We start from the raw sequence: 22684 nt of genomic DNA on the forward strand, positions 1-22684 counted from the left end.
TGTTATCTTTGATGTTATTTTTCAATGTAACTGAACCTAGATATTTGAAATTTCCCACCTTGTTGAATGCCTGACCAAATGCTGCAATTTAAAGGGTTTTTTTCACTTCTTAAGAATCTCATATATTTTGGATGCTACTGGTATTTGGTGGGGGGAAGAAGTCCAGCAAGTGGGCCTAGTGGTCTTTTTTGCCAACCACTGATGGCTAGGTAGGTTGCCGGCTGTGTACTAAGCAAGGTGGGAGTGTCAAGATTCATTCTTTGGGACCGCTGAAAAATGAATGTTTAACTGCTCTAGGTGGGAATCAAACCCACAACGTTTCGAACTGAGCGCACTGGGACCTGCGCCCCAACCCGCACGGCCGTCACGTCCCTAACATGGATACTAATTTATTTAAACAATAAATACCAGTCTCAAGAAATTGAAAAGATTATATATAATTTTTTTTTTATGAAATTTAAAAGTCATATTGGTACTTATAAATTAGTGCTTCTACTTACTAATTTTGTTCTTTAAAATGGTATTTTTAAAAACAAACAAAAGTACCTATTATTTCATTTTGCTTATTCATATTATGATGTTCCCCTTTCATTATATCTTTGATGTGTGGCCTAAGTCATAAGGGCTTAAGTCACTTTTTGAGCATTTGGAGATTATGGCGTATTATAGTACCATATCAGAGCTACCGGTTGGTAATAAGGTCTTTATGCTTCAGATATACTTACTACTATATTGTTTTATAAAAATAAATTTAAAAAATTTTATACTAATAAAAAAAATTAGTACTATTGTTTTTTTTTTTGTTTTTTTTAAAACTTATTTATCCATTCAAGTGTTTCCTGTAACCAGTTTTTTTATTATATTTTCCTTTGAATCTATGTGTTAGTCTTATTCTCGTAAAATGTATCTATTTGTTTGTTTTTGGTAAACTGATCTACTGCTGTGACTATGAATGATGGTCTGATCTCACATTTCCGTAAATATTGAATTTGTAGGAGGGTGAATTCCGGAGAGCGAATTTGTTGATCGGGTGAATTAAAAAATTGTGAAATGGTGAAATGTACAGAAAGGAGCAGAAATGAGAAAGAAAAATAGGAATGAATTGAAACATTTGTATTTGTTGTACAGACCGAAATTGATTGTAAAAGGAAACTGTAGGGGAAAAAAAATTGTTTATTATATCTGATTATACCATGTATGTGTAAATTATATATGTCCGATTACGGATTGATAAGTATGCTGTATGAGATAGCAACCTGATGTATTTAGGCAGCATAGATAAATAAAGTATTTCTCTCTTTAACAATTACAAAAATATTAATAATTAAATTTTACATAATGTTTTGAACTTTGTTTTTGCTCTCCTGAAAAATTCATATTTTGAACTTAAGCCCTTATCATCAAAGATATAATCTTAGGAAATCTAATATTTTATAAATTGATTTACCTAAATAGACAACATGCTCTATTACATGCTCTAAAGATTTTCATTGTTCCCATGAGCCTGCTATAAATTATTCTATTCTTGCTTTAAATTTAACCTTATTAGGAAATTGTTCAAGAGATGGCAGTCAAATAGACCAGATACAGCATATATTAATAAGTTTAAAACTATTTAAAATTTTATTTGACTTCCCCTATCGTTATTATCTGCAATAATAATAACTAGAGAACGGATTTTTGTGCAGTAAAATATACAAAATCATCATTAAAAACCCAGAATGTGTAATGAACATCTAAACCCTGCAATAATCAACTTTATTGTTCAATTTATAATATTTATACATGGAAAGCTTACTTAACCTTGTTTCAATCAAATTCGCTAAATATTCTCTTCATTCATACAAACATAATAAAAAAATTTTATTTTTATCCCAATTCCTGGTCCCAATTATCTCTATTTCTGGCATATGGGGTAAACACGTAATAAAAAACTAAACTTCTCTGTTTAAAAACCTAACATTTTTTCCATAATTGAAGAGCTCTGAGGTAACCAATTGCATTTATTATTCATAACATTTCTATGCATAACAATGCATAGAAACATTGTAGAAATGTCTTCATTAAGAACCGTAATAACTTTCCTTCTTTGTTTCCTCCCTAAAGTGGTCAGTTTATAGCCCTAATCTCTATCATATGATCATGAGACAGACTCGCCCAAAAGATAGGCTAAAAATTTCATAAAAAGTATTCCTTAGAGATTGCTAGTAGAGATAGTGGAAAGTAATAGTCAGTTAATTGATATATAATATCTTAAAGGAAGGAATCAATAATTTAAACAAATATTAATAATTAATAAAAATATATACTTTTAATGGAATCTTTGTTTGAGTTTCTGATGAAGACCTGAAATTCAGATCAAAACGTCGGCACAAATAAATAAGCTTCATTTATTTGTATATTTTTACTGATCGCACCCCTGACCATCTTCTCATTTCAAAAAATATTATTAGGATTCTTTGAAGTTATTTTGGAAGATAATATTTTCCATTAATCAGGTGTAATTTTTTTCTCTTAGTATTGGCTTTTATTCAATCAAAATTCTTTTTCATCATCAACATTTTGGGTTCTAACCCATCATCAGGATCTCACTTGATTATAATTTTAATGTGATTAGTACTAGCATTTATAATTATCTAATATAATAAATTTTTAAAAGTATAATATAAATAAATTATACATTTAAAATTCTAATTTTACATCTGGTATTCTATGTTTTACTTTAAACATTTTATTTTATCTTTATTTCATTAATATTAATGAATTATTTTACTAACTATATTCCTAGCTAATCCTATTTGTCAAGTTTATTATTATTATGACTGATGCAATGTTACAATGAACTGGATGATGGATTATGGTTTAATCTCACTCTTGTATTTATTTCACTTCCTCATATCTCTTACCCCTGTAGACATTTTTTTTTAAATTTCTGTTCCACTATTTCATTAATTTATACATTGTTAAATTTTTAGTTTTTTCAATTATATCATTGTATTGATGACTTAAATTCCTAGTATCTGTTTTCAAATTTACAGTTTGTTCTTTATTTTTAATAATAGTAAATGGCATGACAACTCATGAATGGGTCTGGGCCATTTCCAACAGCATGAACTATACGTCAACATTGGGTATTTTAGTTTTGCTACTGAGCAATGGCTTCTATGGCTCCTTATAATTTCCTCTAATTCATGCTATCATATGACACCTTAAAATCTATAAAAGGGTGGTGTGTAACCATCTGATGTTGTAGGCTTTTCTCAAGGATAACCATGGTGGAAAAGAGCTGATCCATAATTGACAATTTCTAAATCCAGTCTGATAGTTACCCAATTCTCTTTCTGCCAATATGGCAAGATTCTCAAATAGCTCATTGGAGAGTACTTCATATGCACAGGAAAGAAAGGCTATCTATACCTTTGTAATTTTGAAATTTTGTCTGTTCTCCTTCTTTATGTAGAGGACAGAGGACAACTTATTGACTCCAATCATGAAGCATATATCCTCCTGTCATATACATAGAATTAGGTTTTATAGCTCAATTTTTAATCCTTCAAGAGCTTGGCTTCAAATCCATCCATGCCACCAGGGGCCTTATTATTTTTCAACTTTATGATGGCACTTTCAATGTCTTCTTCATCAGGTGACTCTTATATCTTCTGTATTGTCTCCATTCACTCTGACTTCTTGAGAGAGTCAAGAATCTAGAAAGATAAAGCCTGTATCTTAGTGACGCATACCTACCACAATCTGTTATGTAATGTAAGGCAGTCCCTGGGGCCTGTCCGCATAAGCAGCAGGTTTCATCATGGACTCCTCCATATATCTTAAGATGTCTTTTAAGTCTGCAGTGACCTGTAAAAACTCCTATTAATAATCGGAGTTCATTTCTATTTAGACCTTACAGCCACTTAGTTTTAGAAGTAGAGGGTTTAGTTATTAAAATCTTGGCCTGTCTCAGCCCCATACAGTCCCTCCTATTATAAATAGGAATTATTATTATTCTTTTATTATTATTATATTATTATTAGTCTTCTTAATTATTCTATTATTGAGAACAAATCTGACCCATCTGATAATCGCATTCGGGGCAGAAATGTCTAATAAGGCTTTACAGACTGCCTCAGGCCTTGTTTTGTCGAATGCTCCTTCTACATCGAAAAAGTGTACTAAAGCGGACTGCTTATATAATAAGGCCTTTTCAATTCTTCCTACCAAGGAGTGCAGTGCAGTCTCAGTCGATTTTCCCTGGAGGTATGCGTGCTGTCTTGGATGAAGGGGGTTGATTGGTAACACCTTTCTAGTAAGAAAAATTGCCACCAACTTCTCCAGGATCTTAAATAGAAAGGAGGATAGACTAATGGGTCGATACGGTTTAGTGACACTATAGTCCTCCTTCCCAATCTTAGAAATGAAAGCTATTGATGATTTCCTCCAAGTCTCTGGTATATATCTTTGTGCTAGAGAGGCTGTAAGAAGAGCCCTAATCTGGGGGAGTAGGATATTAAGACCCTCCTTGAGCATGCATGGGAGAATACTGTCCGTTCCAGTGGCCTTATAAAGCTTGAGCTCTTCCACGGCCCACTTAATGGCCCCGTCCGTAACGATAGACTCCACTAATGCCCACTCCTCCTCATTAGCCTCTCTGAAGGAATCCTGGCAACCTGGAAAGTGTCTCCATTAAATGGGACAAGGTTTCCTCTAAGCTAGAGGTCCACTTCCCATCTGGTTTCCTTAGTACACCTAGTGGCTGTTGACCATTCCTGCCTTATAACTTCATTAAACGAGAGGCTTCCGGCGTGCTTTCTATGTTACTTCAGAACTTACACCACCCATCTCGTTTATATCTTCTTAATTCTCTTTTATACTTATTAGAGGCAGCCTGGTATACATTCCAGTCCGTTTCTAACTTTGTTTTATAAGCTTTATTATAGGCTTTTCTTGTGTCTTTTTGTAGTTAAATCAATTCAATTGACCACCATCTGACTTTGTTTCCAGACTCCCTTTTCAGTAGACAAGCCTAGATTCAATGTCTAGCTGTTATCTGGAAAGTCTTTCCACCGCATAGGGTGAGACACCTTCCAGTCTCTCTCTGAAAAGACCCCAGTCTGTATTTTTCGGGTTTCTCTTCATTGTGGGTAGAGGTTTCTCAGCTATAATCTTAAATGAGATCAACCTATGGTCAGACAGTGTTATGTCTGAGGTGACCCTCCAGTCTTTACAAAGGCTTTTAATCCGGCTTGAGGCCAGCATAATATCTAAAACCTCGCCCCTAGCTATTGTAACAAAGGTTGCTTCACCCCCTCTGTTAAGTATTTCTAAATCTGTTGAGGCTAAAAATTCCAGCATGGCATTGCTTTGCTCTTTGGTGTCTGTGCTTTCCCACAATAAGTGGTGAGCATTAATATCTCCACCAATTAAGAATGGTAAATCTACCTCCCTAGCGTGTTGGAGAAGCCAGAAAGTATTGGTAAGATGGATCTAAACTATGAGGGACATAGACAGATCCAATTAACAATTTAGTCTTATTAATACCAATCTTGATGTTTAGTAACATGGTCATGGTGTCTTTTGTATTAAGCTGAAGGAGAGGCAGCACCTGAAGGTCCTTTGAGACCCAGATGCAAGTCCTCGGGTTGTCTTCACATGGGGCTGGGCGGATAAACCACCCAACCTAATCCTCTAATAGCCCCTCAATAACAATAGGGTTCTTGAATTAGCACGAGGGTTGATTTGACCCCCGAAAGTGACTTGGCTAATTCGGCAGTAGCCGACTTATTGGGCTGAATGTTAATTTGTCTTACCTTGATCATTAGTGTGGCAGATGAGGAGGAGTATAGGAAAGGCTAGCACTTATTGGCGCTTGCCCTTCCTTTGCTCCTCCTGAGGGGGTTGTTTTAGGGAAATGGGTTAATGAAATGGGCATTCTTGACGTGAAAGAAAAAATAATAATGGTGTACTATTTATGTGTCAGAATTATTTTTTCCCCAACCTGGAGGACCCCTTTTGGCTTTTCATTTTTCCTGAATACCTATTACTTCCTTAGCTGTTTCTTATAGTCCTGTTTTTATGGCCTCCTGGTGTTCATCAACCGTGAGGACCTCAAATTCCAAGGGTTTGAATTTGTTTTTCAGCTCAATTAGGAATTTATCTTTTACTTCAGGATTTTTCAGGTTCTGAACTTCACACCTTCTTCTTTCGACTTTTTCTCCAACCTAGAGGACCAGTAGCTGAGGGTAGTCTGATTACTGGGTGATGGGATCACTACTTTCCTATTTTTTGTTACATAAATAGCTTCTATTGTTTCACTATATATAGTATCATAGAGTTTTTAAAGTCAAATTTATGACTACATCTCATTTTCTCTTTATCATCTCTCTCAGTCTCTCTTTATCATTGAGTGCTCTTCAATGGTTTCAATCCTCCCTTACCGGTCGTTCACAGTATGTTGTTGTTCCTAATAATCCTCCCTCTAGCTCCCTACCTCTTTCTAAAGGCGTACCTCAGGGTTCCTCTCTGTCCCCTACTCTTTTCTATATATTTATCAATGATCTTCCACTTGCCATTCAGCATTCCCAGTATCATCTATATGCAGACAACTTACAAATCTACCTTTACTTCTATCCTAATGACGCCTCAAATTACATTCTAAAACTACAAAAAGACATCAATAGTATAAGCACTTGGGCAACAGACAACAAACTTACTTTAAATGCCGAAAAGACTAAAGCTATCATAATTAGATCTCCCTCTCTCCTCAAATCTATCTTCACCCCCCAACCTTTTCCTAAACAATACTCCTATCTTCTTCCATAGGTCAGTCAAAAATCTTGGTATCACTTTTGGTCAAACTTTGGTGGAAACCACACATTGTCCAAATTCCCCGTCGAACTATGGCTACTTTAAAGCTATTCAATAGAATCCATTATCTCCTTTCACTTAAACGTCTAATGAACTGCGCAGTATGATTTATTTTCAGGATCACCAAAGATACGCACATAACCCAGTATTACGCCTAGCTGAAGTGGCTCTATCCATCCTTCCAATGCCAGTGTTTCCTAGCTTCCTTTTTATTCCAAATATTTAGTACTCAACGCCCCTCCTATACCCTAGAAAACCAGCAATTCAAATTCTCTGTCCAATCCCGTACTACCAGGTCACATTTATCTGACATCAATCCTCTACTTCACCGGACCTCTGCGTTTCATAAATCGTTTTTTACCCGAGCTGCATATCTCTGGAACTCGATTCCCTCTAACATACGTCATGTACCAACCTGTCCTCGTTTAAATCCCTTATATTCCACTACCTTTTGCTTAACCAATCTGACCCATTATTATAATAGTACAGATATTTTGTAATTAACTTTTTGTTTTGTTTTTACTTAGTTAGTTTTTTAATTAATCTATTTCTTTCTCTCTGTATGTAAGTTATAATTAAGTGTGGCCACACTGTTTTATGGCCAATAAGTGTTATTATAAAATTAAAATTGCCTTTGTAATTGTTCTGAAGGGTCCTAGTCCCAGAATAATAAGCTATTTTTCATTTCATTTCATATTCTGTTAATTGTATTATTAAAAATTTGAATTCTGCAATCCTTAAACAAAGCTGTTATGAACCACTTCTGCTTGTTTATTGTTCACCATTTCAGATTCATTTGCCTACAAATCATTCATTTCTCAGTAGTTCTTTGCTGGTTTATGTATTTTATATTTCTTGGTCCCAGGACTATATATTTTAATTTTTTAATATTTCCATTACGCTTATTTTACAAAGCACTGGTGATGGAGATTTTATCTGCTTAATAATCTATGTATATATAGCAGTTTGCTGTTAGTTCTTCTCCTCCATGTGTTAATTCCTTGATCCCAGATTGCTTCTGTAATTGTATGGAGGACTTTTCATTCAAAACTCTCGATTCTGCTTTCTAGGGTACTTGTTAGTGCCTAGGTCTTACAGCCGTATATCAGAGCTGGCTTTATCGTACATTCTTAGTTTCAGATTTGTTGGCAGAGAAGAAGGCTCTGTTTGCGCTTGGTATACGCCGGCCTATCTCACTCTGTTGATCATTTATTGATCTTATTGTGAAGCTGAGGTATTTGAAACTGTCTACTTTCATTAACGATTTGCCATCCATGCAGGCCATGTTGTTAGGGTGGATTTTTTGGCTGACAATCATATTTTTTTTTTTCTTCATTTACTTGCAAGCCGATTACCTCTGCTTTTCTTCATACAGTCTTTGTGAGTCTTTCCATGTCATCTTGGTTACTTCCTTGGACCGCAATGTTGTCCGTGAATGCCAAAACTTTATGTTTTATTCTTATGAGCCCCCCACTATTCTGAACCATACTTGTAGTCACCTATTATATTCTTGAGATATCCGATATAGCAGGATGTTGCTCATTATCTTGTAGGCCACAGAAAGAACTACTATGCCTTTGTAATTGGCGCACTCATATTTGGAGCCTTTCTTTAGGATAAGACAGATCAGGCCTGTGTTCCAGGCCTCTGGTATTCTTTTCTCCTCCCATATTTTTTGGATAGCTTGGTTCTTAGAGGTTTTCTACCATCTTTGAACAGCTCCAATGGTATGCTGTCTATTCCTATTTCAGCTCAATTCGGAATTTATTTTTTACTTCAGAAGTTTTCAGGTTCCAAACTTTATTTCTTCTTCTTTTGACTTTTTCCCCAATTTTGTGGATTCTCTCCCACTTCTGACAGAGTTTTATTCTGATCAATGTGTGGTCTGAATCAATAGCATCTTATGTCTTGAATGGAGCTCTGATGTCTTTTGTTTATCACAGTACATGGTAAGTTGGTTTTTCGCGTCTTTAGGGCTTACTTAGGTGTACTTATGGACGTGTCTGCATGGAAATATTGTGTTGCTGACCACTAGACCTTTAACTTTCACTCGATTATCATTGCTTGTTTCGTGGATGCTTTGGCCGCCACATAATGGTCCTAAATTGGGGTTCTTGACATTAAAGTCCCCTATGTCTTGGACTACTGGTCCATGTTCCTTCATCTCATATTCATTATCTTAAGTAGGTGCATATATGTTTATAATCATGGTATTAAACCAACAACCTCTAATTCATAATACACTTATTCTCTCATTATTTGGGGTGAAGTTCATTACTGACTTCCTTGCTTCTGGACTATCTATGAAACCAGTGCCAGCTGTTGCATTTTTGCCATTTCTTTTGGAGTAGAACAGTTTGTAGCCATCAATTGTGGTTTCACCATCCTTATCTTACCTCCTATATCACTTTTATTGGTATTCTGTTCTGTTTTACTTCATTCACTACCGTTTGGATGGTCCCATGTCTATATAAGTTCCTTATAACATTTCAAGATCCAATATGCAGCCAGTTATACAAAGCTGGGTTCATTACTATGTTAATACAGTCAGATTTCCCGAGGCTTGTTTTCGGTTTCGTAATAAGTTTATTTTTTCAGGATAGGATTATTAGCCCTATGCCCAACCCTAAACCTGGAGGATCAGGAACTGTGTTAGACACAGGGGTTACTCACCTCCCAATGCCTTCCTCATTTAAAGGTACCAATCTAATGAGGCTGGGTGGACCTCAGAAGGGCTCCAGAACCCATAGGGCTGAATTCATGGCTACAGCAATCAAATTTTTTTTTTATAATTTATTTATTGTAACTTACAACTGTAAAAAAAATTATACAACAAGTAAATTTGCTTTAGGTGACATAGTGACATGATACAAACATGAGGAGAATCTACCCATTGATAGAACTCCAATTACATTTATAGAGGAGAAGATCTTGAGGCCATCTTCTTTTCAGATGCCTAGGAGGATTATTAGGTAATGAAGGAGAAGCCAGGTTAGAAACAAGTGGATTTGGGTGGTTGGGGAGTTTATCAAGGAAGGATTGGTATCTGGTTTTGGCCAAATCGGCAACATATGAGACATTGAGGTCCTGATGGATGACTTGATTCATGACAAAGTAAGGAGCATTAAGGATTGGATTTGGGAGAAATTTGATGATTAGTGGAGCCACAAAGCTCAACTCCGTATGTCCAGATAGGCCTTATAATAGTCATGTAGATCAGTCTTTTGTAATGGGTCAGCAGTTCAGACCAGTTATCTAGTAAATGTTGTAATATTTGGAATCAACGAGCAGTTTCCTGTCTTTTCAGTCTCGTATGAGGATTCCATGTCAGTTGTTTGTCCACGTGTAGTTCTAATTTGTTTGACAGGAATAAGTGTGGTATTATTAAAGAATAGTGTAGGGCAAGAAGTCATGGGTTTACGACGAAGGATAAATGTGATGTGGTAGGATCTTTTGGAATTTATTTTAATCCTCCTCCATGATTGCATTGGTGGATAGTGGAGTGGGATGTTCGGAATCCAAACTTGTGGTCTAGGATTATGTGGTTGGAATCAAGGATGGGGTACAGATGTTTCAAGATGAGTTTCTCCAGGATTTTGCCCGTGATAGGTAACAGAGAGATAGGACGGAAGGAGGATGGGTATTCTGGCGGCTTTTGAGGTTTGGGAATCAATTAAAACTATTTTCAAATAAATAACTGTTAAAGGATTCTTAAAAATTTAAAATTCTACTTATCCTCAGTTTTTTTTCTTCTTTTATTTAATTAAGAATTAACAATGAAAAATCATTTTATTTTACTAATTTACTTTGTATCATAAAAAAGTTAATTATGAAGTACCATGTGCTACAGAAAAGAAATAATTGACTAAAACTATTCGAAGACATACGTCCTAAGCTAACTTTTTAATTAAAATTTAAACTAATGCACTACTATTTAGCAGTTTAAATATGAAAACATACCCATATCTTTTCTCCTGTAGAAAATTCTTTAACTCTTTTCAGAGTTAAACTGTTTGAAATTTTGTATTTTAGAGTGTCATTGATAGTGGTTTACCTCAAGTGATGAATGACCTAGACAGAATGATACTAGTGGAACGCAGAGACACATCTCGACAAGCTACAAATGGCATACCTATTACAATCAGCCCTGACTTTATTGAAATGCCTTCCACTTCTGGAAATTCTGATCAACATCAACCTAGTTTTCATATTTTTCATGTTACTTGTTTTGATAAAGAATTAAAAATTCAACTACCTAAAATTTTAAATATTGGTAAGTATTAAATTTTAATTCTTATATTTCTAAATTTAATGTAAAATATTTTTTTATTAAATTGCAACTAAATAATAATTTAAGCATTGAAAATTCCAGAAACATATTTCATATATATATGGTTGGTAAAAAATTAAATTGTACTAAAAATGTTATATATAGAGATAATTGACCATCTTCTTCATATTTGTACTAAAAATGTATAATTTGATAAGTTATGAATGAGTTAGTTGTATCTGTTTATGAACTGAGGTATGAAGTTTGTTTTTATTGCTTATAATTTCTTTTATTTCATGGTTTTTGTGATGATGGCTTAAATCAGAATCTCCATGAAAATAGAACTTCAAAATAGTTCTGTTTTCATTACAATATTATTAATATTATATATAAAATAGAATAGATAATATTATTCATTAATATTATCTATTATTTTTTTCTGAGTTCTTGAAACTTTTCTATGAATAATAAACTGCGCAAACTAACGTTAAATTAAAAAATTCTTTTCCTAAGTCATTTGTGGAATTATTTATAAGATCATTAGTGAAAACTTTAATAAGTCAAAACTAAAGAGTTAGAGATCTAGTTTCGGTTATTTCATTTCAATAGTTTTGGTTTTATTTTATCTGTTAATTTTAGATTAATTGACTAAATTTTCTATTTTTTAGGTTACTTAAAAACTATCATTTACTCAGAAATAGGTATACCTCCTTGTCAACAAGTATTAACTGGATGGCTAGACGAGCCTATGCCTGACAATGTCCCTCTTTACAACTTAAACTTACCTAATGTTGTATATTTGAACTTTTATCACAGAGGAGGGAGTGCTGTAATTAGCAATCGGCATAGAGATTCGCGAATGGAAGTAGTGTAAGTATAATTGATTTTTAACACCTTAAAGTTCTTCATACTTTAACTAGGAAAGTGTGTTAAATAAATAAATAGCTTGTTAATTACAATTCATCTTGTAAATAATATGATTTGTGAGGATGGGAGGCACATAAGAATTTGGATAAGAGAGTGAGGGTGTCTCATATGGGTCACCCTTCAAGGGCAACAACATTTGAAGGTTTTAGAACTAAATGAACATAAAATTTGAATTTTAAGTGGGATCTGCTCGTTCTGAAGGATGTGATTCTTTTAACCTAGCACCCCTATATTGAATTTTCTGCATCGATAGAGGATTTTGATCATTTCATCGACTAAGATGAATTATTTAAAGAAATTGGATATCAACATCAGAAATAGTTGAGATCAACTTTTTTTTTTTTTATATACTCTTTTCATCTTGTAACAGACATTTTTTCAAAGTTAAGCTTAGTACTTTATGATTCTAGCATCTGTTTGGTGTTCAGAATTGGATTGCAGCCACTTAGAATAGAGAGAGATTTTGAAATCTGCTGGAGGAGGCCCTGATTTACTAAATAGATTGTTGTGCCCCTGATGAATGAACGATGAAAGGATAGAATTAAGTATTTGATTGTAAAAAAAAAATAGTTACCACTTTTAAATTTAAACAGCATTTCTCAATTTATTAAAAATTCCTTTGGGACTTCCATATTGAGAACTGAATTACTATTTATGATAGTTTTGGTCTGTAACCAGGATTTAATACTTAGAAACTGAAGCCAAATAATCTTTATCATCTGAAAATAAACATAAATAAACACTGTGAAGTGAAGAACTATTTTATTCTACCAATTTATAAATTACTACTTCAAGTTATAGATGAAATTCTTATGCAATTCAGTCTAGAAAGAATAAGTTAATAAGTCATAAAAAGTTTGAGTATTACAGAAACTTGATGTCTAGAAATTCTTAAAAAACTGAGAATAGTGTTATTCTCATGCAAACCAAAAGTAGAAAGGAAGGTTGAAAGAAATAATAGAAATAGCTGCTTTGAGCAGTCAATTATATATTGTCATTACCACATTTAAGTTATGAATATGAAAAATTTAATTTTTCGGATTTATTACTTTTATAGAAGCGTTTTTGCAAAATAAAGTCTTACAAACACGAATCTAGAGCTTATAAAAGTAAAAAAAGGCAGAGAGATAAAAATATTATTCTCAATAGGTTAGCTGAAAGTACAACACAAATTTCTTTTATGGTCTTCTGAAAAATAGCTAAATTCACATGAATTACTTAGGCGTTGTGGCTACAATATTATGAAAAATGGAAGAAGTGGTACACAATAATAAATAAGAAATTTTGTTATCATCATGGTTAGTCTTTTATTTATTTATTTTTTTCTGTTTTTATAACTTTGTTGATATTTTAATTATGTAATAATTATGTACTTAAAAGCAATTTTTCTCACTTTTTATACTAAACCTTACTTATTTTATATCTGTTTCAGTGACAATTGGCAAACCACTTATATGCTTAAAATTTATAATGAAGATAATCATAAGGAATACAATTTGATGTTACCTGGTTATACAAACATAAGCCAAGTCAAAGCTGACACTTTCACCTTGACCAATATACCTGCCGGGCATCAAATTTGGCGCGGATGGCCAGAAAACGTCACAGAGGGATCTAAATTATATGAGTTAGATTTAAACGTACCCTTCCATTATCTTGCAGTTCAAAGTAGCCTTATAGAGCAAGATAGCTATCTTAACAATTCTGTAATTTCTGCATCCAGTGCTGAAACAGCTGTTTCACTGGTAAGTAATAGTGTCAGTACAATTTAAGATATTGTTTAGAAACTATTTATTATTATCAGTGCTTCCTCACCATGACTTATGTAGATCATTTGTCTATAGATCCCATAGGAATCATCTTAAAAAGCTCTTAATGTTCTTAGAATTAGGTCTAATAATATCTTGAGGCTTAATTATTACCTATTTTAAACAATGCAGTCTGTAGAAGGCCAAGGCTTTACATTTTTACAGTAAGTGCTTAGACTTCCCTTCATCCTCTAAGAACCTGTGTGCAATATATAAGAAAAGCGGAAAATCTTCAACCAATTTCATCCTCTTGAGATGAATCTTGGTGAACAGTGACCAGTGAGAAAATTGGTGTTGTTCTCAACTCATATTTTGTCAAATTTAGCCTTTTTCTTAGATAAATTTGTAAAGGCATTCATAATTACCATACTTTGTAGAGTTTTTTACTCTAGCAAAAATCAAGCAAAACTAGAAGAATCTACTCTTTAAGTGTTCACTCCTGGAATAAAATTAGGAGAGCTCTTCAGGCCTCTGTAGCTTCAAGAGGAAATATAGTTTATTATTTATTTTCTAGATAGATTTATTTTAGGGTATTATTGATTTAATTAATCAAATGGCTAAGCATTTTACAATCTACCTTGGCATTAATTAATTTAATGTGAACTTTGACAACCCATGAAGGATCTGAGGTTCAGTAGTATGTAAAGTATTCAGTATGTAAGTATGTAAAGAAGTACTGTTTCTAGAACGAAAAATTTTTTTCGTTTTATGATGACCCCTTTCCTAGTCATTTCTGACATATGGGGGAACCATCATATTCTAACCCTGGTGAAGTGTCAAGTTTTCGTTTCCTGGGGCTGCCACAGAAATAAAAGTCGGCTCCCCAGGCTAGAGCCGGTGCTGCTGCAGTTCCCAGATTGCAAAGACCTGCGCCTCAACTCCATGAGCTACATACGGCCCCTTAGAACAACAGTTATACAAGGAGGTGATTTTTTCAAGATTATGCTCAACCACCAGATTTTTCCCTAATTAAGAGTACCCATTTTAGGCTGGGTGGGCCCCAGGAGGGCTTCAGATCCAACAGGATTGATTCACAGCTAATAAATAATAATCTGCCACTTATTATTAAGAATAAATAATTATCTGCCACAGGGAGATTTGAACCTGGATCCTTGAAGTTAGTAGTACAGCATCTTACCCCTACTTTGGCCCTAGGAAAAATGTGTACTACAAAAATCAGACCTGTGTAATTCATTTTAATCTTGTAAAGAACAGTAAGTTTGCAAACTCATGGATGAGATGGTTAAAATTTTGTTCTAGGAGAAGTACAGAGTTGAACATAGTTGATTCAATTTTTCAAACCCAGGCTTTGAAATAAGATATTTTATCGATTTAACACTTATGTAGTAACAACCATTGCTCATTTTGTACTCCATGAATTCACTTCCTTATTTTGTCTACTTGTCATCTGTATGTCAACAGCCTCTAGCGACAGTCTGATTTAGGAAAAAAAGTTTGTCATTAGAAAAAGTTGAAAATAGAATAATTTTGTTTTTTTATTGTTTTTCTTGGGTGAGGAGGACTCAAAATTGAAAATAAAAATCCAAGTCTTCTTATATATCTATGAGATAAAGAATACAAAATGTATAACTGTATTACTTTGTAGAATGCTGGCCAGGATTAAATTTAAAAAAACAAAACATTCAATTTGTAATAATTACAATAAACACAGCCATGGAATGACACTAATCAAATTAGTAGCTAATTGATTGTATAAAATTGTATGTTTTCATTTAGTCCCTCAAAATCTTAATAAGCAGTTTTTACCAGTATTAGCTGCACCAAAAGCTGAATTATTTTATTTTATTTTTTTTTATATATATCTAAACAGAATTATATTAATAAATGGAATATGGTCCGGGTGCGGTTTAATTAAATTAAAGGTTTAATTTTTCTTATTAAATTTTACTTTTCACTGTATATCCCTGTTATTTTCCACTAAGTGTCAAGTATTTGTATCTTTTTTAGCCCTGACGAAGACCTGCAACATGGGGTGAAACGTTGGCTCAATTAAAATAGTTATTACTTTAAAAATAAATAATTTAATTTCTATCCATTTCAGTCCCAAAACCTTTCATCCTCCCTACAAGTCCGACACCTCGGCTAACCCGGCCATCTTCAGGGACAATCTACTGCTTGTCATGCTTCTTCTTGCCGACCTCCAGGAGGTGAATGATAACCTTATCTACGTCCAGTTGCTGCTTCATGACCATGTCGACTGTTACCGACAGACGTAGATAAGGTTATCATTCACCTCCTGGAGGTTGGCAAGAAGAAACATGACAAGCAGTAGATTGTCCCTGAAGATGACCGGGTTGGCCGAGGCGTCGGACTTGTAGGCAGGATGAAAGGTTTTGGGACTGAAATGGATAGAAATTAAATTATTTATTTAAAAAAAAAATTACCAGTCTCAAGAAAGTGTTAAGATTATAAATTAAATAGTTATTACTATTTGAGTTTTATTTGACCGCACCCGGACCGTATTCCATTTATTAATATAATTCTGTTTAGATATTTATTAAAAAAAAACAAATAATTCAGCTTTTGGTGCAGCTAATACTGGTAAAAACTGCTTGTTAAGATTTTGAGGGACTAAATGAAAACATACAATTTTATACAATCAATTAGCTGCTAATTTGATTAGTGTCAGTTCATGGATGTGCTGATTGTAATTATTACAAATTGAATATTTTTTTAAAAATTTATTCCTGGCCAGCATTCTACAAAGTAATACATTTATTCATTTTGTATTCTTTATCTCATAGATATATAGGGTTTTTTTTAAAGCCCGATAGAACTTGAAATTGTAAAAAATAACACAAAAAATTAAATTGTAATCAAAATTTTTTTTTTATTCGAAAGATCAATACGTGACATTAACATTTGAAAATGATTTCGGGCATATGGGCACCGCGGCTGTTCTTGACGAAGCGCATTCTGTAAAATTGTGTTCAGCGATGAGGCGCATTTTTGGCTTAACGGGTTTGTTAATAAGCAAAATTGCCGCATATGGTCGTGCGATTTGACACTTCTCGATTATTTCCTGTGCGGCTACGTGAAGTCACTGGTTTATGCTGATAAACCAGCAACAATTGACGCCTTGGAGGCCAGCATTGTTCGTGTTATTCGTGACATACGGCCAGCAGTGCTCGAAAAAGTGGCCCAAAATTGGACGTCCAGAATGCGCTTCGTCAAGAACAGCCGCGGTGCCCATATGCCCGAAATCATTTTCAAATGTTAATGTCACGTATTGATCTTTCGAATAAAAAAAAAATTTTGATTACAATTTAATTTTTTGTGTTATTTTTTACAATTTCAAGTTCTATCGGGCTTAAAAAAACACCCTATATAAGAACACTTGGATTTTTATTTTCAATTTTGAGTCCTCCTCACCCAAGAAAAACAATAAAAAAACAAAATTATTCTATTTTCAACTTTTTCTAATAACAAACTTTTTTTCCTAAATCAGACTGTCTCTACAGGCTATTGACATACAGATGAAAATTGGACAGAATAAGGAACTGAATACATTCATTGATACACACGGTCAATCAGCAATCTTCCAATTATATTAATAGATTGTAAATTTCATAGAATTGGGAGTAGTATTCTCTATTGATGTATTTATGATTATTTTTAGCTTTCAATAAATAATTCTACTAAATTGTGTTATTTCATGTATCACTTTGTATTCCTGTCAAATTAATCAAACATATCATATTCATGATACCAATTTCATATAGTTTTCCTATTTCTCCTTAATATGACTTAATAAATAAAATTATAATTTGTAGCTTTGAAATGCTATTTCTCAGTTCCAACCACAGTCTGAGCATTTTCAGGATATATTTGAACACCAAGTGTTCACCTTCGTATTGGTATTTTACTTCTTCTTGATGTTAATGATTTCCTCATTTGTTTTAGGAAGATTTTTAATCACTGTTTTGTTTTTTTTTTTGTTTTTTTTTCAAGAAAGGTCTTTCTCTTTCATGTTTGCTCCTTTCCATAATTTTAGATGATTCTAAATCACACTGATGTGTGGTTTTAATAATCTATCAATCAGTTTCCTCGTTAACGCAGGTGAAATGGAGCCATCTATCCTCCCATGGCACTGTAGATAGGAGGTAGGTTCGATATTGAGGTTTAGTTTTGTGATTTACAGATAGCATTGGACTGCTTCTCACTAAAACTATTACCAGGATAAGTATCCAGAAAGGAACCCAACCTGATATCCTCCATAGTTTTCCAGTTGGAGATAGGTGGGGGGGGGGGAGAAATTCAAGCACCAACTGGTTGTCTCCAAGACAGACCAGAGAAAACTTTGATTCTCTTAGCATACCGTTCTGTTCTACTACTTGGACTAGTATCTCTGGATTGGATTCTTTTAGACTCTTTATCCAATAAATCTTGTGCTTGTTCATCCAGGCACAATACAGGGATATCCAGTACCTGGTATCCAGAATTTGCATTGTTCATTGTTCACCCACAGCCATATGTCCAAAGCTTACTTAATGTTAAAGCTTCTACTGCTAGGATTGGAGTATATTTATTGACTTCTCAGTCTAGATCCACCATGTGTGTTTTTAGTAGGAGGCAGGTTTTGACTCCAGATGTATGGTCCTGGTTTTTGTGTCCTCAAATCTTTGCTAAAGCTCTTTGGTCTTTCAACAGTACTCCTGAGGCTGAAAAAAAGGAATACTTCTCTTTCTAGCTTGATATCTCTTTTTCAGTGAGATCGTTTTAGAAATGATCTATTCTTGAACTGATGTTTTTACTTCGATAATCTTTCTTAAATTTGGGGTAATTATGTTATATTATCATTCTTTAAATATTCTTATTTTTGTATTATTTTTTTAATAGACTTTGACCTACTCTAATAAGGCCCTGCCCTCTATACTTGATGAACTTCGTCACTTTTCCAGTCTTAAGTCTTTCTATACCTACTTTCTCTAAAAAAAAAATTAAAAACATAAAATAAACAATTTGTAATGCAAATGGTTGTTAAAAACAAATAATAAATAAATACCCACTTCCTCTTCTTCCTCCCATACTGTGCAATAATTTTCCTTGTGTGGTTCCTCCTGCTTTTCCCTTCTTGTTCTTGTTTAAAACAGAAATTTTACCTTCAACATTTTTCAAGAATATCATTATGCCTTTAAGAATATACAAATCTTTCCATACTTTATTGAATTTAATATGTTTATACAAAGATAATCTATGCTTGAAAATTTTCTTCAAACTCTTCCTAAATATTTTGTTCTAACTGTTATTATTGCCTCATGTTCCTGCAAGCTTGTTGTTCTGGAACTGTGTTACATTTATTTATTTTTTTAATTAGACCACTTTTTACTTAATGGTTCTACAAGACATTTCTTATATTGTATATTAAATTATTTCCTGTTGTACATGTATTTTAATCTCAGCCTGTATTTTGTCCACATCCCCAGCATTTATTAGTTTTTTATCAAACTCATTTCATTATTTTAGTTGCTTTTCTTGTATGAAAAGTTGGGTTAACTTTATTTTCTAAATTTTACTTTGTTGGGAATCTACTTTATCCAAGGATGTTGCTACAACAATTTGTTGGAAGAGGGGTAAAATCTAAAGTTTCTATTAATTTTTCCAGATTTCCTAACTACATTAAATTTTTGCAACAATATTATAACATATTTTCATTTCCTTAACTCTTTTGGTTTTAAACATTTCATTTATTTGTTGCAATTATTGACTCTTGTCAGCAGTAGTTTTATTTTATATTAAAAAACAAAATTATATTAAACCTAAACCCAATTTTTTAACATCAAAGATGTTGGTGATGGTTTTAAATTTTAGTAACTCTTTGAGTAAAACATTTTACCAAAACTTTTATAGTTTAAAGTAGTTTTATAAATCTCCTGACTTTTTGGACTTCAAATTATGGGGGGGGGGACTGTAATTACTTCTACTTCAAGTTCAGTATGAAACTGTTCTTTCTCAATTCATCTGCATTATCAATTGGGGCACTAACTTTTATTAGTAGAACATAGCATGAATAGATTTCCATACTTATGAATACCATTCTGGAGGAGACTGTGCCTTATTCTACTATATATATATTTTTTAATATCTTTATTTAGATTTATAACTGTACATAACAATACATTTAGTAAATTTGCTGTAAGTTTATAATGGAGTGATACAGGTTTATGTAGAGAAACTATTCATTAGTAGCACTCTAATAACGTTTTTACACAAGAAGTTCTTGAGGCCATCTTCTTTTCAGACGCCTCAGAGAATTGTCAGGAATGGATGAGGGAGCAAGGTTAGAAACTAGTGGGTTTGGGTGGTTAGGGAGTTTATAATGGAAGGAATGATATCTGGTTCAGGCTAGATCCGTTACATGTGGAACATTAAGGTCTATATGTATGATTTTATTTGTGACAAAGTAAGGAGCATTGAGGATTTTATAAAGGATTTTAGATTGTAAGGATTGAATACAAGAGGAATTCGAAGGTTTAGTGGAGCCCCGAAGCTCAACTCTGTATGTCCAGATTGGCCTTATTACAGTAATGTAGACCAGTCTTTGGTTATGAATTGGAAGTTTAGACCTATTTTCTAGTGAGTGCTGTAATAGTCGAAATCAACATGTAGTTCCCTGTCTTTTCAGTTTTATGTCAGGATTCTAGGTCAGTCATTTGTTCAGATGTAGTCCAAGGTAGCAGATCTGTCCAACATCGGTAAGAGCAACATTATTAAAGTATACTGTAGGGCAGTCGGCAGGTTTACAACAAAGAGTAAAGGTGATTTGGGATTTATTTTTATCCTCAAATTTTGGCACCATTCTCCTAGGGTTGTGATATGGGATTGGAGAGTTTGGGATGCAATCTAAGGGTAATTATTAACTGCGAGCCCACATGTGTCATCGGCATAGGTGGTGAGGATAGGATTAGGGTTGGTTGAGATGTTAGTTGTATAGACCGTATTGAGGATGGGACCAAGGATACTACCTTGAGGAACACCAGTGGTTTGAGAGAACAGAGATAAATAGGAACCATTGTGGTTTACTTTGAATAATCTATCAGAGAAAAAGGAACAGATGATGAGGAAATATGTAGGAGGTAGGAATTTACGGAGTTTGTAAAGCAGTCCTGGGTGCTAGACTTGCTCAAAAGCCTGCTCTATATCGAAAAAGACTTCCTCATAGTACATTTCGCGTGTTATAGAAGACGAGACAACATCCACCAATCGATGGCAATGCTGTATAGTGGAGTGGGATGGTCAGAATCCAAACTGGTGATTTAGGATTATATGATTGGAATATAGGATGGGGTATACAGCTGTAACCTTTTACAAGTATCCAGTTTTAACTGTTGAGCATAATTAGATTCAAAATTAGTGATAAAACTCTCTACATTAATTAATCACTTTTATGGTTATTGGACTTGTAGAAGATGCTATTAAATAAGGAACAATAAAACCTAACAATACCTAGACATCTCATCTCTCTTTTGGTTATGGATCCAGCTCTCCACAGTGATTGGAATACCATTATCTTTGACTTAAGTCACTAAGCTTATCTGGAACAACTGTGCTCAGGTGCTGGAGGAGTTATGTTGAAGAGGGTAAATGGTCCTCTTGATAATACCATTTGGTTTTGCATCACACCACCTTCGACCATTATAATAAAATCATAAATACTAAATTACAAATGGAAACACAGTAGCCGGGGTAAAGCATGTGGCTACTAACTCCTAGGAACCGAGTTCGAATTCGGCTGGGCAGAATATTGTTTTCTGTTACACTGTAGCCCTGAGTTAACTCCTGTGGGTTCTGGAGCTCTCCTGGAGTCCATCCAGCCTCTTAAATTGGGTAAAAGTCTGGCAGTCGAGCGTGAGTCTGAACAAATCACCTCCTTACACAACCGTTGGTCTAGTAACAGTACTTCTTTACAAGTATTGAACACCTGACTCTTCAGGGTTTGTAGCGGTACAGATTTTAATTTTAAATTACAAATAAATTCCTTAATACTAGGTTTATAGGCAAATTTACTTAATTATTTTTTTTTTACAGAGAAATACGTTAAAATGACTGAAATAGGTATTGATATCAATAAATCACTAGAACAACTTTATAAAAAATTATACTTTATTTTCTTCATCTAATGAAAATAAAGTTTGAAATCCATTGAATTTTATTTTTTTTAAATCTTGTGTTAACTTCTTTCGTATATAGATTTTCTTAAATCTATTCAGTGTTAACTTTATAAATATCTCACTTTTTCAGATGTCCATTGATCTTCCTGATACAAGCAGTTCCCCAGATAATGTTGAGGATTCTTCTGAAGCGGTTTCTATCAATGAAGAAACATTTGAAGATGTAATTCTATATGCTTCGAGGCTATCACCTTTGAGTTAGTATATAAGTGTTTTTTATTTTAATAATGTGCCCTTAAGTGACATTTCTTTCATTCATTTTCCGCTGTTCCAATATCAGCTGTTCAAAGTTCACACCAATCACACATTACAAGGAGTCATGATGGTAGCCCAGTGTGTCCGATAATATTTACCAGTTCACAATTGTTAATGTTAGTTCTGCATATTAAGGTTAGGTCACAATCAGTTGCTCTGTATTTCTCTATGGTTCAGTTTTAAATTTGATAATATAGATAATGAAGGATGTGGATCATTATTCATTTTCTATAACAATTCAGTGTAGTGTTGGAACAACTAATTGTATATCTATAACCTCTTGTATCATGTTTGTGATGATGCCTAAGAATATAAATTATTTATCTTTTATTTTGATTTATTTATGTTTAATCTGAATAATATTCAGTCCC

General features: G+C 33.6%; 1 protein-coding gene across 1 annotated transcript in view; it reads left to right on the forward strand.

Moving 5' to 3' along the window:
- The window catches only part of LOC106684704 (FAS-associated factor 1), a 43953-nt gene that overhangs the window by 1571 nt on the left and 19698 nt on the right, over positions 1-22684 (forward strand). Inside the window, exons 2-5 of the mRNA XM_024359816.2 lie at positions 10894-11134; positions 11800-12001; positions 13491-13803; positions 22129-22255. Coding sequence (XP_024215584.2) covers positions 10894-11134; positions 11800-12001; positions 13491-13803; positions 22129-22255 — 883 coding nt within the window. The remainder of the gene's footprint in view (positions 1-10893; positions 11135-11799; positions 12002-13490; positions 13804-22128; positions 22256-22684) is intronic.

This window comes from Halyomorpha halys, unplaced genomic scaffold (assembly GCF_000696795.3).
Source record: "Halyomorpha halys isolate HHAL.00 unplaced genomic scaffold, Hhal_1.1 Scaffold604.1, whole genome shotgun sequence".
Taxonomy (NCBI): Eukaryota; Metazoa; Arthropoda; class Insecta; order Hemiptera; family Pentatomidae; genus Halyomorpha; species Halyomorpha halys.